Genomic DNA, 19,519 nt, shown 5'->3' with positions numbered 1-19,519 from the left:
AATTATAAAGTGCTTAGCATAATGCCCAGCACTTAGTAAGCACTATATAAATGTTACTTATTGTTATTATTTTTGTTACTTTGTGCCAGGCATCATGCTAAGAACCGGGGATACAAAGAAAAGCATGAACGGCCCTTTCCCTCAAGGAGCTCACAGTCTAATGGAGGAGACAATATGTAAACAAGTATGTACCAACACGTTATTGAGAGGATTAATTAGAAACAAACTCAGAGGGAAGGCATGTTAAAAGGGACCGGGAAAGGCTTGCAGAAGATGGGATTTTAGCTGAGACTTGAAAGAAGTCAGGACGCAGAGAGAGAAGAATTCTTCTTGGTCATTTTTCTATACTTAAGCACATATAAATTTAGTGTGTGTGTGTGTTTTGCTTGTCGGGGAGGGGAGAGTTACAGACACAGCGACAGAGACAGGGAGAGAAAGAGACAACTTCTAGGTCAGTTTAATCACCTTCTACATACAGCCTTGCTTACTTGCCCAGCTGATAGTGCCTTCCCCAATAAAATTATCTGGTATTCATTTTGTATGTATTTTGTTTTTATGTGTGTGTGTATGTATAATGTACATAATGTCTCCCACAGAAAATATAACCTCCTTGAGTTCGGGGACCATTTCACAATTTCATTTTCGTATTTCTATTCCTCTCTGCCTGAGACACAGTATGCCCTTATGATTTCTTATGTGCTTGATTACTTGATACAGTATATACAAATATGTACATATATATTTTATATATATATATATTATATGTATTACATATATTATATATATGTACATATATAATATATTCATATATATGCATATGCGGAGGTATAGTGAGGATAGAATGAGATAATGGATACAAAGTACTTTGCAAACCTTAAAGCACTATGAATATGTCAGTAATCATTATCACTATTATCATTATTATTATTAGTCTGTAATCCCCATTATTCTAATCAGATGGTGACTCCATTCTCTGAGCCTTCTACTGCACTAGGGAGTTTAAGCAATGTTTATAAAGCAATACAAGCATATACTGGTAAATGTTTAACAACTGGGCTCTCAAAAAAATGGATGCACACATTTTTAAGTTTAATTTGCATTATCAACACTTTCTTAAATCTAGATAATCAGCAAGACAAGACATCAAAGTGTGATTTATATCAATTGCTCATTTCTGAAATATATGATCACATTGAAAATTTACCAATTTTTGCGTACTGGCTATAACTGACTCCAACATAGCCTTGTATGTGTGTATATTTATGTATATACATATACATAAATATATATCTATATATACTTATGTAGGACAGACAGATGGCACAGTTGACAGAAGGCTATCCTTGGATTCAAGAAAGAGAGGACAAAGTCTGATTTCTGGTAGCCTTATCTCTATATAGGTGACCATGTACCAATCCTTTAACCTTAGCAGTGCCTCAAGCAATTCTTTAAGATTACAGTATATATAAATTGCTAATCTTTTCCTGTAAAAGGAATTTCTATACCAGGAATTGCCCACATCAATGATATGCTACATACATGTTAAATATCACATCTTTGTGATCTGTGTACATGTTTAAGTCTGAACACAGTCCTAAAAAGATTTGATCATGTTAAAAGAAAATAGTAGCATTTAAGAGGGATGATAGTGCTATAAAGCTTAAGGAAAGTACACTTTGTAGAGAGAGAGAAGAGTAATAATGTGAAGGGATCCATTACAGCACCAGCTGCTGCTGTAGCAAGGATGATGAAAACGGAAAACCCAAGCAGCATCTCCCAAGTATTAGAGATAAAGTAATGATGAAGAGATTCATAAACAGAAGCATTTCAGTTTCGTGGGAAAATAAGTCAATCCTAGTTCCAATATGCTACATATTGGATTGTGTAACATTAGCAGTGCATTGAAAACACACTTTTTTCTGCATATCATATTTTATTTTTTTTCTCTACTTCCCAATCTCACTAATTACATGTTTTTATCACTAATGTCAAACTGAAAACAAAGGTAAGCATGCTGCTTTTATGTTTTCCTGTAATAGTCCAACTTTCAGGCAAAAGGACATCATATGATTTGGGTACCACTGTGGCTAATGCAGTTTCCCTTCTCTGATCTAAATGGAATCATAGTTTGCACATGATAATAGCAACACTATTTCCCACTGCTAAATGTTAGCTGGCATTTATTTCAGGTAATGCCCCAGGACTCTTATTTTATACCAATTTACTATCTTGACAAAGTCAGGGAATTGTCAACTTCACAAAGTTGTCACGTTGTAAGACTATTGGATCATAACTGCTTCCAATTGAAATTGGCAAAGGCTATACTTTTCATAGACTTTATAAGTATATATCTTAAAATACAACCAAATGAGACACCATAACCACAACTCTGAAAGGTCTGCCTGGCTGTGTCCTGGCTGAATCGATACCACTCAGCTCTATTATGCTGAAATCAGGTAATATATGTTTTTGTGAATATGTAGTTTAGACTAAGTAATTCATAAGCATCATGAAAAGTCATCTTCTACAAGCTTAGAAACCACATGGGCTTCCCGTACATGATCTAGGGCATGTCACCTTTAACCCTGAATTCCAAGAAAAAGGCTTTCTTTGTGACAGTCTCTCCAAAGGGGAGAAAAAACAACCCAGCAAAAAAGGACATGTAGCAGTAAATGTGCTTTTGTGAACATCAATAAGAGGAATTATGTGTTATTCATTAAGTGCCCTAGAAATGGAAAATGAAGACAGGAAGGTTTTGGTCATTGTGTTCATCATTAGACCCAGATTTCATTCTTGCCTGGCCATTATTAAGAACACAGGGACAGTTTACTATTCTGGATCTGAACAGTGAAATTTTTAAAATTTGTAAAGGGAAAATTACTCTGTTATGCCTTATCTTTCCCTATATTTTCTTCCCCAAAGGACAATTAAGGCTAAGTGGAATTGTTCTACAGGAAAAAAAAATAAGATTAGTTGCAAAAATAATAAAAAGAGTAGGTGGATTGTGTCTCTGATATTATTTTAAGAAATATTTTACTTAAAAATTGATGTTTTGAAATTCACACACATTTGATTTTTCCATGAGTGACATCATAAAGATGCCATAATATAAAGATATATTGGAGCACTCCATTTGGCGCAGTGGAGTAGGAATCCTAGGAAGGTTTATTACTATCTCTAAAATCCAGAGCAAGTCAGTTAACCTTTTGGGACCTCATTTTCTTCTTTTTTAAAATGAAGATTTTGGATTAGATGTCATCTAAGGTCCCTCCTAATTCCTCTAATCCCAACAGAATTGATTAGCCAGAGACATTGACTCTTTACTTTCCATCTGCAGTTCTGCTTGGTGCGTACTCCACAGAACACGATCCCTCACTCATGATGAGCTGATGACCTGATATCTCATCACTATGCCCCTACCTTTTTGGTTATTCAACACCTTCCCAAATCCCTTAACCTCCCCTCTCCTCTAATTGTAAGGTTGAGGGGTAGAATATAAACCCTCTCCAAAAACTTGAAGCTTTACTTTAGATGGAATCTGGACTTTACAAATTATTCTATTTTCCATCAGCATCTTTGCTTCCTTTGATCTCCACAAAACGTGATACTCCTTAGTGTTGCACCACCAACACCTCCACTTTTCCGGCTTCCTTTTGTGTATTGTCTTTCCCCATTAAATTATAAGCTCCTTCAGGGAAAAGACTATCTTTTTTTTTTTTAATTTGCATCCTCAGTGCTTAGCACAGTACTGTGCCTATAGAAGGTACCTAGCAAAAGCGTACTAAACAGAATTGAAATCAGATCTCTCTGTATTAAGATGGATGATTGAGGGAAGCCTAGTTGCTAAGATTTGTTCAGTAATTTCAGTTGTATCCACCTCCTCATTACCCCATTTGTGGTTTTTCTTGGCTAAAGTACTAGAGTGGTTTGCCACTTCTTTCTCCAGCTCATTTTACAGACGATAAACTGAGGCAAACAGGGTTAAGTGCTGTGCTCAGGGTCACACAGCTAATAAGTATCTGAGGCCAGATTTGAACTCATGAAGAGGTATCTTTCTAACTTCAGGCCCAGATCTCTATGCATTGTGCCACCTAGCTGCCCCATACAATTGAAAACAACAAATAAAATACAATTTACTCCCAGGTATAGTGGTATACACCCATAGACCCAGCTACGGGGGAGGTTGACTCAAGTGGATCTCTCAGAACTCTTCAGGAGTTCTGAGTTGAGAGGACTATAGCTATCTAGTTTCTTTACTATGTTCAGCAATAACATGTTGAGTCCTGGCACAGCAGGCCTACCAGTTTGCCTAATGAAAGGGAACCCACCCAGGTCAAAAATAGAGCAGGGCAAAATCACCATGGCAATTGGTAATGGAATCAGGCCATAAGAAGTAGCCCTCAGATTTTTAGTATGGGTGAGATAGGGAGACCGAAGTCTTTAAAAAAAAAAACGTTCAGAACAATGCAACACAACAACTGATTATCTGGAATAACTCCTTCCCCCTGCAACAATATCAAATAAGGTCTCATGTAACTTTGAGCTGTCACAATAAACGCCCCATACCTAGAACATAGCTGCAGAAGTTCTCCTACCAAGTTGCAGGCCTCTTTTTCTTGTAGTTCAGGGCATTCTTGTCCTCCTCCTATGGCAATATGTTTTATACTCCGGCTTCTGCTCCTAAATCCTGGGGAAAGATCCCCTGATCGACAGGTCTTGGAGCAGTGACTCCATGGTGACCAGTCTGTGGTTTCACAGTCTTTTGGTATGACACAGGACTGAAAGGTCAAAGGGAAGTTGTCTTGCATACAAAGGCTGTAAAAACAGAAAAGGGAAACATGGGTAGATACATTGGTAAAATCTTGGGTTATCTCAACATTCATCTTCTATGTAAGGATGCTGTTTCAGGAAGTCATACTTGAAAACATCTAAACAGAAACATCTTTGGAACACAACCTGCTGCAACATAAAACGTCGCCTAATACAACCTCACACTCTGTCCAAATGGGTAAAACTAAAATAGTAATACTCTGGTAAATGTTAAACAATGACCCTTTGGGTGGGAGGGAATGCATGCATAAGACACTTTTAAGTTTATTATGTATCATTAACATTTTCTGCATTACTTTCTTTAGTCTAGAAAAATAACAAAACAATGAATTAAGCCCTATTTGTAACATTTGCTTATTTCTGAGGTATAAATGTTCACACTGAAAATTTAACAATCCACTCTCATGAGCAGGTTTGAGCTGGCTCCAACACCCTCCTGACTGGAGTATATGATACACCCTGTGTCAGGCACCATGTGGGACGCATTGTCCATTGCATTGGTTAGATCCTGTATTTCTTATGAAGCTGGAATGCTTATTGAATCATTGAAGGTTTAATTTTCCTCCACAATAGTGACAGTTTCCAGGAATAAGCCCTATGGTCCAAGACAACAAAACATGGGCCAAAATCTTTTAAAAACAACCCTGCTTCTCCAAACAAACCAGTAATTTATTACCACTGCTGGTACAATAAACTGCTCAGTGCATCTTGCCATTTTCTTTGATGGGATCAGAAAGCACTCCAGGCAGAATTTCTTTTAAAAGTCTCCTATATAGTGAAGCACTTTCCTTAACCCCTCATGCTAGTAGGAACCGCCTCTTGATTTGGAACACAATGGAAAAACTTCCTGAAAGCGGAAGGAAGCTCGACTTTGACTGTCTTTACAAAAAATAATAAAATCTATTCATCAGTTCAGGTTCTGAAAAAAGCAAACCATTCATAAGTAGTCATCTCCAAAACTGACCTAATTCCTTTCTTACAAAGAACATCTATCCCCAGTTTCCAGGTACAATTTTTGTCACTCTTCACAACGAAATAAAAAATGTTATTATTGTTTCCTCTTTCTGCTTCTTGCTCCTCTCCATGTTTTATTTTCTCCCAGCTGTTCTGATTGGATCAACAAGTAGCATAAGAACAATCACATTTTTGACAATAAAATTAGCACGTGATATTTGGTAAATTGTGAGAAATAATCCAGTCTTGAACAGTAATGATATAAGCACTAAGCCCTCTTCTGGCCAAGGATATAGTTTCCATTTCTATTTTCCAGTTCCTCAAACCAATGAAAAGAATATCTGAACTGAGATCTAGGCAGGGGCTGGATGGCATACTACTTAGAATCCTGGACCTGGAGTAGAGGAGACCAGGATTGAATTCAGATTTCAGACACTTACCTGCTATATGAACCTAAACAAGTCACTTTAGTCTGCTTGTTTCCTCATACATAAAACAGGGGTGCAACATTGCACTTAACCTCCTAGGAATGTGAGGGCCAAATGAGATAGTGCCTGGCACTTAGTAAGTAAAATATGAATGCTAGATAGTAGTAGTAGTAGTAGTAATAGTAGTAGTAGTAGTAGTAGTAGTAGTAGTAGTAGTAGTAGTAGTAGTAGTAGTGGTAGTAGTAGTAGTAGTAGCAGTAGTGTGCTATGGGGTCAAATTCAAATAGTTAACTTTGTTATTGTTGTTTAGTCATTGTCTGTCATGTCCAAATCTTTGTGATGTCCTTTGGGGTTTTCTTGACAAGATACTTAAGTGGTTTGCTATTTCATTCTCCAGCTCATTTTATGGATGAGGAAATAGAGGCAAGCAGCGTAAAGTGGCTTGCCCAGGGTCACACAGCCAGTAAGTGTCTGAGGCAGGATTTGAACTCAGGTCTTCCTGACTCCAGTCCTGGCACTCTATCCACTATGTTGCCTAGCTGCCCACAAGTTATAGACATTGATTAAATAGTCAATTTAATATTGCTTAAAGGTTCAGACACAGATATCAGATCTTTAATTAATGTTGATATGTTCTTTCAAAGAGAAAATACACATTGCTCATTGGTAAATGGAAAAAAAAGAGATGCTGAAAGTAATGCTGACTATTAAGTATTTATAGACCACATTAGAATTTGCAAATTACTTGACAAACTTATTCATCTGTAAATGAAGTCTTGGGAGCTATAAATTGCCCAAGTAATAGTTATTCCATCAGAAATACAACTAAATCTATAAATTTAAAACAAAATTTATATTACTAAAGTTGGTGATAACTATCATCCTCCATTACTTCAGATTTATTGAGACACCCAGCTTTAACTGGAGGTAAGATTTCTGTAGGGAAACAGGTTTGAGATGCCTTCCTAGAGACTCTTGATTTTGGTCAATCACAGAATCTCAATTTCGGAAGGGACTTCACAAGTCATACAACTTTCAGTTAAAGGCCTCCATTGATAGGGAAAGTATATTTACTGAGTTGGGACATTCCACATTTGGCTCCTTATAACTATTGCCAATTTTTTCCTTACATTGATCCCAAATCTGTCTTTCTGAAGCTTCCACCTCATTAATCCTACTTATGCTCAGTGAACAAAAGCACACAAGAAGTTAGTTTGGAGAAGGGAAGTAGAACAAAGTTTATCCATTAACAAAGAAGCAATCTTGATTTTTTTTTAAAACCACGTAAAATTGTTTGAAGACACATTAAAATTCCACACTTGAGGGGGATAAAAGTATTTTCCCTTTAAAGCCAGTGATCATAATATGTCATTTGTGGTTAATAAAGAAGACTAACCAAATTAGGAGCCAAATATAGGAAAAGACATTAACTTTTGGTAGAGTGGCACAAATGCTAACCTAAGATCCAGTAGTCAAATCCTCCCTTGGCTACTTTCTAATTTTGTGACCTGTGCTTTGATTTCTTTGTACCTTTATTTTTTTCACCAGAATAATCAGAATAATCCTCATTGAACACTGCCTAAATCAGCTAGGTTTTCTTAGAACTAAAAAAAATAATCCTAGGTACAGTATTTTCAACTTAGCAGCCCTATCAGATGCAACAACAATGAAAGATAGCAGAGTTTGGTGATATACCCTTCTGAATGATTAGGGGAGTGGAGACCACCAAAAGCTGTTTCAGGATTTTGGGGGTTTGCTGTTGCTGCTTTAATAAATACCAGTACTATCACATCACTCTGTGATATTCTCCTCCTCCTTTCTCTCTCCTCTTCCTGCCTCTCTCTTTCTCTGTCTTTTTCTCTGCCTCTCTCTCTCTCTCTCTCTCTCTCTCTCTCTCTCTCTCTCTCTCTCTCTCTCTCTCTCTTTGTCTCTCTGTCTCTGCCTCTGTCTCTCTCTCCTCCCTACCCCGTCTCTGTTTCCATCTCTTTGTTTGCCTCTCTCTGTCAGGGGCAAGAGAAAAAACAGGGAGGGAATACAGGAACTTGAAACAGCAAATAGTATCAAATTAAGGAAGTCAACAATAGAGAGAAAATTAATGGTGATATAAAAACTACCTACATAAGGATATTAACACAAAGCTACCCTAAATCCTTGAAGCATATTGGACTGTGAAAAGCTTCAGGAGGCTCTATCTCCAAATTCAAACATTGGAGATTTTGGTTAATTCAAGCCTAAAGAAAAATGAAGTAATAGACAAAGTTTGAAAATGTGAAAGACTTAATTCAATTTAATTCAAACATTTATTCAGTATCCAGAGCACTGTGCTAAAACTGGAAGATGTGAAGTTTATAAGACATAGTCCCTGCCCTCAGGGAACTTATGCCAGGTAGAACAGTGAAATGAATAGAGTGCTGGACTTGGAGTCTTAAAAATCTCAGACATTTGCTAGCTGTGTAAATTTACTAGATATGTGAGGTTGGTCAAGTCACTTAACCTCTGTAAGCTCAGTTTCCTCATTTATAGAGATAACATGTGCTAAGCACTTTGAAAACCTTAAATTACTATATAAATATTATCTCTTACAATATAGTACTTAATTATGCCTATGTATGTGCATTTTAAAAATATTGCTCTAAATGTTGTGTGAACTATTTAAATATAACATTTATTTAGACAATAAAGCATAGGCCTTCCTAGAATCACTAAGGAGTTCTGTTTTTATGGAACTACTTGAGTAAAATTATATTAAACATTCTTCCATTCATCCAAGTGCCGAGTCTTAAGCAAATGTTGGTGCTCAGACCACAGCTCAGACATAATCCATCTGGTAGGAGCTTACCTAAATGAATAACAAAATGTCCAAGATGAAATGACAACCAGATATCAAGTTTTGCAGGGAAGCTAGAATATTTACCTAATTCTAACTGAGGAAAAAAACACACTAATAAATGCAAAGAAGAAAGAAGAGATTAAAAAGAGAGAGTAAGAGCCAGAGTTGACATTAGCTAAGCCTGAATTGATTTGTGAAACTGAATGGAGTGCAAACTATGTATTTTTCCTCTCCCACAATTTTTATTTTTAGAGACTTTTTTTTTGTACTAGCTGAACTAATGTTATCATATGAATAAAAATGCCAAAGATTACAACCTGTTAAATGCATACTTGAGTGTTTTGTGAAGCCCCTGGCTGTTATATACATCTAGATGGAAACGGGGATATTGTCACACTTTTAAACACAGATCTTCAGAAATGGAGAGGTGTATGGAGAGAGTTCTTAAAGTTCATCTGAATGCTTTTGGAGGGGAATTTTGAGGTCTCTTTATTCTAATATGTGAGTGTGTATGTTTACATGTACATGTATGTATGTATATATGTATGTGTTCATATATATTTAATATAGAGAATCACACAATTGCTGAGTTGAATGGGACCTCAGAGGTTAGCCATGTCATGCAATGATTGGTTGAAGGAAATGGAGTTGTTTAGTTGGGAGAAAAGATGACATGATTACTGTATTGCATTTGAAAGACTGTCACATGGAAGAGAAATTAACCTGTTCTGTTTGGCTCCAGAGAGTGAGACTGGGAGTAAGGTATTGGATATTATAGAGAACATGATTCCAACTCAATAAAAGGAACCATTTCCTAACAATCAGAACTATCTAGAATGATAAAATGAGATGGAGAAAGATGTGGCTCCAGTATCTTTTCCAAGAAAACTCCAAATGGAGTCATGAAGAATTTGGACAAAACTGAAAAACAATTGAGCAACAACTGAAGAATGGGAATGGCTTGACTCATAAGGTATTGAGAATATCACTGGAGATCCTTAAGTAGAGCCTAGATAACCTTTCAGGATGATGTTGGAAAGGGTATGTGTTGACCTAGATCACCACTGGGGCCTCTTCCATCAAATCTGAAATTACTATCCACAGTTCTGTCCCTATTCAAAGCCTGAATCTCCATGGCTATTGTAAAGGGATACTATAGGGATTCATCTGACACTATACTTTTATTAATGTTGTTTTGGGCCATCTTCAGTCACCCTAATCTATATCTTGCCAATGTTTTCAGATGGCTCTGGAAGAAAGAGTAAGGCTGGTGACTGCACAGCCCTGCCTCACTTAAATCCAGTTCACTTGCAAGTCATAACATCCTCTTTCTGATGTCACAGTCCTCTTTGAGAATGAAAGACAAACAACAATAACTAAAATCATAGTGATTCTTTCTGGATTCCAAATCCCATGGTTAATGCCTATTGGGCTTTCAGTTCACTAGAAACCTCCCCCCCTCCCAAGTCATTTTTCTCATAACCTATTGCCTAGCCACATTGCCCCTATTTTATACTTTAAGCAGCAAATCATTTTCTTAAAGAATACAAAGAAATTCCAGTTGGAATAAATTCATTGACTTAAGGTTTCCTGTTCCTATTACCTTCTTATATAAGAACATTTTACCAGTAATTTTCAACTGACAATTTTGCATAATGCAAATGTAGATTTAATTGGTTCATTTGCAGATTCCTTAAAAATAAAAAAAATCCACTTAATTCAACAATGATTAAAATGGAAATTAAAATGAAAAAACTTTTGTGGTTTATCTTTTCTAACACAAATAAATTTTATGTTTGGTTGATATTCAGACACACTATCACATATAACCTGGGTAATACCTCTCTTCTTGAATATTCAGTGAAATTGAAATGTTTCTGATATTCCAATTTCAATGTATTAAGTTATGATCTTTATAATTTAATATGTTATGATATTTTTATTATATAAATTTAATATAATTGTCATAATCTTTTTAATAGGTAATAAACATAAATAAAACCAACTGAGATCGTGTATAGATAACATTCTATGAACCTAAGTATATATATATCAGGTGGTATTATTATTATTATTATTATTAAGTGAAAATGCTCATTCTGACACAAAGCTATGATTGAATTGGTAGATAGAACTCTAAGGTGAGGAAAAGCTCTTTACAAATGATCAACAATTCTTCCACAATTTAGAGCCTTAGAAAATAGCCTGGGATAATAAAGAGGTCAAGTGACTTACCTAGCAGTATATGCCACAGGCAGATCTGTAACCCAGGTATCCCTGAATCTAAGGCCAATTTTCAATCCACTATGCTACACTGACATTTCTCACTATAACCCATCATCATTATCATTATTAAATAAAGTTATCAAAGAATTCAACAATGACATCAAATCATGGTTGAAGATTTTCCCCTCTAAGGAGGAAAATCTTTCAAACACCTTTCAAAAATCTTTCAAACTGGATTATTTTTCTTTTCTTTCTTTCAATCATTTTTTGCTGGAATAGTGAGAAAATCTATCCACTAGGAATATTATTCATATTAATTAACAATACCACCAAATTCTAAAAAAATGCCCCTCAAATTTAGCATTATTTTTTTCCCAGACAGAACCTTACTTAATAGCTTCTCTAAAATGAACACAAAATGTTAGAATGGAAAGAGACTTAAGGGTTCAGACCTCTCATTTGATTGATATTTAGAGTTCAGCAACTTGTCAAAGGTCCCATAGCTACTTTAGAGAAAAGTCACATCTATAGATTTCTGGTTCTTTCTACATCATATTCAGCACCATCCAAAAACATATGGTTTCTGAATCAAGTAAATACAATACTAAAATATCAAGAAAAAATAAACCCATACCAAAACACAGGCAGAGTGGGAGAGGAGAGATACAAGAGAGAGCAGAAAAATATTCACTACCAATCAGTGAACATTTATTAAGCACTTACTAGGTGTCATTCTTATAGCTCCCAGAGGAAGTATTAAAGGTAGAAGGGTATACATACATACATACATACATATATACGTATGTAGTATTTGTTTGTACATAGAACCTGTAGTGGTATGTATGTAGTACCTGTCTTTGTGTGCATTTGTGTATACATAAATACACACACATATAGGTGTCCACATTATTATTTCAGATTTTAAATTCTGAGAGATCCCATATGATTTACATTCTTAATTCTATTCCTTCTATCAAGTTACTACATAACAGGTAATTCTTTAATTTATCTTTCAGGAGAACCTTAGTCTCTGTAGTTACATAAGTGTGGCCTGAGAAGAAATCGTAGGTTTAAAAGTTACCTAAAAACAAACAAATCCTGTTGGTTTACAAAGTTTGGACTACAGTGACTGTTCAATAACCATTAAAGCAAAAGAGGACTACTATCCAACATAGCTGCCTGAAGGCAGACCAACCAGCTCCTCCACATGTACGGCAGCAAAAACTTAAAAATAGCAAAAGACTAAATAATGAGCAGGAAAACCAATAAGAAACTAAAGTAAGTGACCTTCCACCCCAAAATTGCATAAAATGTCAGGCATAAGTCTATATGCAATTGGACATGTGTTCTCCTAGAAAAAATTAGGGCCAGTGTAGGCAAACAATTTGGAGGTCTCTAAGAGTGACAAGAGATGGATCAGAGACACGGGACACCAGCAAAGGAAGTGAGAGTGGAGATTTCCTTTGAGAAAGCCACAGGCGTGTCAGAAACCCACATCATGGACCTTGGAAGTGACCAGGAATGGGAACAATTAATGTGGTTATGGAAAATTTCATAAAAGCTACAGAACCCAAAACTCTCTGTCTTAATAGGCCATAGAAGGCCTGAAATATCCAGTGCTTTGAACCTCAAAGGTCCAAGAGAGTAGTAATCCAAGAGGAAGGTCTTCTTAGGAACCCAATAGACTTTTAAACCATTTCCTAATGAAAAAGTCAAAATTAAGTACAAAGTTCTAAGAACAACCTAGAAAGTTAAAACTTTTAGAGCAATTGGAAGAGGAAGTATGAGGCTGAAGAAGAGATTCTAATGGAAGAGAAATAAAAAGTGTCCCTTCAGAACCTTAATGTCTTCTAAGGGTATTAAGGAAGTTAATTAAGAAAAACAGAGGACTTGTGGGTAAATTGGCTCTCTCCTGAGAATTTTAAAGTGAGAAAGAAAAAGGAAGATAAAAGGAACAAACCTCCTTTAATTTAGATAAAATAAACAGTGTAGAAAAGAGGAAGGAGGGGGTGGATTTGCTTTTTCTTATATTACGTTGCATGAGAAGACTATAACAAATATGGAGGAAAGGGTTGGGGGAGCAGCTATTGGAAGAACCTTTTTTCTTATTTCAAATAAGGACTCAACTTTCAAAGAAGACTAAACACACATATACCCAAACATGTACATAAAAAGGTTGGTGGAGAAATTTATTAAACTCAACAAATAAATAGGCAGGGATTGGGAGAAGGGGACAGTTAATAGTGAGGAGGGAATAGTCAGAAGCAAAACAAACTTCTTGGTCCTGAATGGGATTTAGAAAAAAAAAAAAAGGAATGGGAGAAAAGCTAAAAATTAAGAGAGTGCCTACTAACTAGGTAATGGCTGAACAAATTGTAGGATATGAATGCAATATAATATTATTACACAGTAAAAAAAATGACAAAATATGGGAAGGGTGTAGTCATGGTCTGCTGAAAAGAAAAAAAGAAGAGAAGGGAAGAGAGGTGGGGAGGAAGAAAGGGAAGGGAGAGAAAGAGTTAGTAAAGGTAAATGAGAAGGGACATTGAAATATTTTTTTTTCCTGAGTTTCACAGAGAGTGAAAAAGGAAGTTCATAAGGAAGTACAGACTAGCCAGACTGTTTGGAAAGTAATAGGTTGAATTTATTATATACCTTTTTAAAAGAGTAAGTCATATGGAATTGAGATTCACGGTTACATATACAATCTTCTTTTTGTGTTCTAATTTACATAGAAAATGCTCTTCTTTATTTTTGGTGATTATTGTTCAGAATTTAAACAAGTAATTTTTTTTAAAGAAAGCACTACAAAAAATTTAAAACACTAAGAAAAAAACAAATTGAAGCAGTTCACTGACTCTTCATTTACTCCAGCCATGCATCTCAATTGCTTTCCTAAGCATACTACCTAACATTGTCTAGGGCTTTCTACTCAAATGTACTTCTCCATAAAAGAAACTGAATAAAGAGATGTATTTTATTTCATAAGGCAGACTATTATAGTAAATAAATAAACAGAAAACAAGAAGATCATTGGTATCTGAGTGAGAATGATGAGCCATCTACAAAGTGAAAGAGAAAAATTAAGGTGTACAGTGGTACAATAAAATCAGATCTTTAAACCCTATAGGCAAATCAATAATCACGGAACACAGTGGCATCAAGAACAATATAGCAGTCTGAAGCTTTGTGAGGCTAAGCAGAGGGGAACATTGCTTAGGGTGTTCATCAAAAGTTAAAGCAATCAATGGGTGAGCCAGCAAAGGCATTAATTAAAACTGTTGTTTTGCCCAAAATTGAGAAAGTGGCTTTCAGGAAAGCAAACACATTGAATGACATCATGAGAATAAAAAATCAAATCTTCCTATTAAAAAAAAGACACCTAATCAAGGTGATAGTAAAAATGTCTGAAAAAAATGCATTTTCCCCCTAAAATTCCATATCTATAATAAACAGTAACAGATCTCAGGGTAAATTTAATTATGGTAACTTTTAATAAATTATGGTAAGTTTTTAATTAATGATAACCTTTAAAAGGGAAATTTATCTTTTAAGAGTTGTAAATGATTAAGTGGAAACAAAACCAGTATAATATATGCTTTTAAAAAAAAAAAGACTGTAATTTTTTTATCCAAATGTTCAGCCCTATGACTGGCACCAAATAGGTACTTAATAAATATTTGTTAAATTGAAATTGATGATGTCACTTATTTGAAACCACACAATAGTCATGTTCCCCCATACACACACACACACACACACACCCCAGATTCCCATTTACCAACGATATGATTTGAAAGTTTTTGATCCCTTCAAAAAAGCTCTTTATATCCATTGATCTCTAGGTCATCCATTAAGCTGGGGAAATAGCAGTAGCCTTTTGAACAGAAGTGGGAAACTTGATATTGCCAAAATAAAACAGAATGTTGGAACAGGTTATTTCATGAGGTAAAATTCTTCCATTCACATGGGAAAAAAGAATGCCACCAATTATTACCTTATTCTCTCAGAATCAAAGTCATTCTGTAAAAGCAATAATGCACTAGTACCTTCTTAACAATATGCCCTTCACAATAACAACAATAATAATAATAATTGATGTTTGCATAATGCTTTAGCATTTCCAAATCACTTTACATATATTATCTCATTTGAGCAACAATCATGTGTAGTACCTGCTGTAGATATCATTACACCCATTTTGCGTGTACAGGAGGTCATGGCTTTCACTTTGGAAACCATAGGTTTGGTTAGTTACAAAGATTATGAGTGGAGGCATGAGACAGTATATTGCAATATCATCTCCAGTAATAGTAGTAGTATTGATTTAATGGTTGTTCCCAAGAACAGAGTGGAGGGAGGGGAGGTAATGTGGCTAAGAGCCCAGTGTCAGGGGAAACGTTAAGATACCTAACTTGGGTAGATCTCATTAGATGGCAAGATGGGATGTCAAGCACTATCTAGGACAGACTAGATGTTGTAGATCGGTTGATTCATTCACTCACCAACCAAAGCAACTCAGCCTCAGGGTAGAGTTTTAGAGACAGAGTAGGACTTATTGCTAGCAAGAATGACAAGTATAGAGGGTTAGGGAAGAATATTTTGCCAGTATGACTCATATGTCCGAACAATAAAGATCAAAGTAATTTACAAGTTCAATGGGCTACACAAAAAAAAGGAGATAATAAGAAATATCAAGTCAGTCCTTGACATAGTTTACAATTGGAAGCGGCCCAAATCAGTGTGGAGTATCCTGGGTAAAATATATTAATTCTCTAAGATGAAAAGAAATAAGAATCAATACAGTCTTTTGTACCTCTCCTAGGATTTACAACAATGTAAGTACCTAAGCAAATATCAAGAGATGATAATGGTAACTGCTGTGAAATGTGTGTTTTTGATAATACTAGTGTCATTGAAAGGTATTTTAATTTTGAAGAAAATTGGTGATGCTTTGATTCTTTCATTTAAATTATCTGGGGAGAAATTAAAATAATAGTTCTTTCAAGATCTTCCTGATATTCAGATCGAGTTTCTCTGAATATGGACTAAAATAAAACAACTATAATTTTGAAAACATAGCCACTGTTATCACACATCTGATTTCCCTTTGCTCTTCATTTACGTGCCAATTCCAATTAGTGCTGATATGAAACCTAATAGTCTTATTAAAGCCAACTCTTTTAACTCAATTCAAAATTGTAGAATGCTTCAACTTTGTGGTATAATTATCAGAGAATAATAAATATATTTTGGATATGACAGAACTCAAATAAAGTCCACAATAACAACAAAACTCAAAAGGTAATGAAGAGTTCCATGGTATCCACAAACAAGGTACAACGTGTCACAAACTAGGGATTGTGCTATAGCACTAGAATAAAGGATGCTTTCCAAAAGATGTACAGTTAGGAAAAAAAAAACAAAAAGTCACATAGTAAACCTACCATGACACACACACACACACACACAATTCTATTTTTAAAAGTTAATGACACTGACAAAAAGTAATACATATTTGCACCTAAACCTGGAAGGGAAGTGAATTTGAGTTATCCACACTAAATAGCAGCAAAGTTTCTATTCACTTCAATAACAGCAATGCCTTGTTCCTTTTGTTCAACTTGTGGACAAAATATGAAAATGTGTCTGTATAAAGAAACTTAAAGGATGTAAGCGGGTTATAAATGGTAGTGTCATATAGAAGAATGAATACCTAGTCTATTGCTTAAAATTAATTAAAATAGCACAAATGTGCCTGAGATTTTGGATTTCTTTTTTTAAAAATTTTACATATATAAACGTTGCAGATATACATATATGAACATGTGCATGTATATACATATATGTTATATAGTAAAAGTTATTGGAAAATAAACCTGTAAAACATTAATGAAATAAACATGTCAATATTTAAGGCATCCTACCTTAACATCGCATTTTTCCCATCACTCCTTGTACATCGAACCTGTCTTGCTTGATAACCTATTTCTACATCCCATGGCTTGTAATGATGGTGAGGCTTATAGCTTGGTGCTTAAATGTAACCCGATCTTTGAATCAGAGCTGAAGTCCAGAATAGTCCTTCCACTTAAACTAACTTCCTTAAGATGAGGCAGTCTACATTTACTCCAAGGTCCAACTTTAAGGCTAAACTTGTACTCCTCTTCCCCAAGAGGACAGGGGATGGGAGAGTCACAGGCCCTCGATTCCGTGAGATTAGGACACATCACACCTCCATAGAGTGGAGGAGAAATGATTGATCTAGTCCTGTGCTGCAGCTTCTTCCCACACCCCTTGCTGCACACAGACCACGGTGAGAACTCAGACACAACACAATCCGGGGACAAGGAATGAGGCAAGCCTGTTCTGTGGGTGGCTGAGGTGCAAAATATTCACAGATTTCACTGATAACCACAGTTCGGTTCAGTTTTTGAATACAACGTACTGTCCGGTGCTGGAGTCCATGCTGGGCTGTCACACACTCAGTAGTCCTGGGTCTGACTTCACCATGAACTGGAGCCAGCACACAAATCTGCCACTCTGACACCTCCCACTCAAAGAGTTCACCGTGCCAGTCACATACTCTAAAACAGCTTCTCTCCTTTTCAGGTTTATCAGCTTCTTCACAGTTTGTCAGAAGACTTGTCCAACCTTCTACGTGAAAGCACCATACTCCTCGAGTCTGAATACCACCTGGTCCACAGTTACCTGAACATCTCCCCCATGGACCTAAAGGGGTTGAAAAAACAAAGTGGAAAATTATTAACATATCTACCCATGCTTTGGTTTAAAGAAAAGAAGAGTTTAATTTACATACTTGTACAAATAACTTCTAAACAGTCATCTTTTTTATTAATGCTATTATTTTTGCTTTGACATTATGTTCGCTCTCAAAGATATTCCTTCCCCACCCCAATCAATCAATCGCTCGCTCTCTCGCTCTCGCTCTCTCTCTCTCTCTCTCTCTCTCTCTCTCTCTCTCTCTCTCTCTCTCTCTCTCTCTCTATATATATATATATATATATATATATATATATATATATATATATATGAATACAACGTAAAAAAGCAGTTCGCAAATACTAACACATCAACCAATTCTGACAATAAGTGTGATGTTCCATACATCGAAAATAAGAGGACAGGCATTTTTTCATCTCTTTAGGGATAGGCTTGGTCACTATAACTATATGGTGTTTGTTTTCACTTTTTTCCCCTTTCCATTTGGATTACTGTAGTTTTGTAGTATTTTCCATGTTCTGCTTACTCACCCTATACAAGTTAGAATAAATCTTCCTAAGCCACTCTGAATTCTTCATGTTCATGTTTTGTGAGAGCTCTATAACATTCTGTTACATTCATGCACCATAATTTGCTTAGCCATTCCACATCTGATGCAGGGTTATGGGTTTTATGCAAAATGATTGCAAAAGAAAGAGATTTATGAAATATAGGACTGTTACATCTAAATAAATATTATTTTCCAAAACTTGAACAATTAGTGGGAATATAGTCCATTTCCAGATATAACATGCTCCCCTCAAATGAGATATCTTTGCAAAGTAAAAATACTGTTGGTATGTACTAAAATAATAATAGAAAATTACTACATTTTAAAATAAGGACATATTTGGAGGAAAAATTTTCCTGCACAGAGTAAAACTGAATTACATTGAAAAAAATAGTGGTTTTGTAATATCATGACCTGGGTTTCAGTCTCATCTCATCTGTGCCAATTGGGTGAACTCAGTTAGCCTTGGGTGACTTTATCTTCTCAGGGACTTAGATGACAGGACATTGAACTATGTGACTTTTAAGGTCTTTTTCATCTCTAAATCTATAATCTTATGAAACCATGTTTGTAGAAGTGAGCCCTTTGTTGGATATTACTCCGTAATTCAATAGTTCTGATAACTCCATACCAGAATACCCCCTCTCTCAGTTTAAAAGTAAAAATGATAATAGTAGTGATAGTAGCTAGCATTTACATAGCACCTTTATAAATAGGATCTCATTTGATCCTCACAACAACTTTGGGAGGTAGGTGCTATTATTATCCTCATTTTCCAGTTGAGGAAACTGAGGCAAACAGGTTATACAACTAATAAGTGTCTAAGGCAGGATTGGAATTGAGTTCTTGTCTCTTGGCCAAGTGCTCTATCCATGCAATATATCCAGAGGCAGGAAATAACAGTGAAATGCACATTGAAAAAGAAATGTCTTGTCCTGTGTTTTTTATATCTTATGG

At 35.6% G+C, this 19,519-nt stretch overlaps 1 protein-coding gene across 1 annotated transcript in view; it reads right to left on the bottom strand.

Moving 5' to 3' along the window:
* THSD7B (thrombospondin type 1 domain containing 7B) overlaps window positions 1–19,519 on the bottom strand; it is a 1,079,744-nt gene that overhangs the window by 700,513 nt on the left and 359,712 nt on the right. Inside the window, 4 exon segments of the mRNA XM_021009415.2 lie at window positions 4,567–4,815; window positions 17,196–17,303; window positions 17,305–17,611; window positions 17,614–18,000. Of these exon segments, the coding sequence (XP_020865074.1) occupies window positions 4,567–4,815; window positions 17,196–17,303; window positions 17,305–17,611; window positions 17,614–18,000 (1,051 nt within the window).

This window comes from Phascolarctos cinereus, unplaced genomic scaffold (genome assembly GCF_003287225.1).
Source record: "Phascolarctos cinereus isolate Bilbo 61053 unplaced genomic scaffold, phaCin_HiC Scaffold_726;HRSCAF=1367, whole genome shotgun sequence".
In the NCBI taxonomy this organism is placed as follows: Eukaryota; Metazoa; Chordata; class Mammalia; order Diprotodontia; family Phascolarctidae; genus Phascolarctos; species Phascolarctos cinereus.
This window is presented reverse-complemented; position numbering and strand designations above follow the sequence as displayed.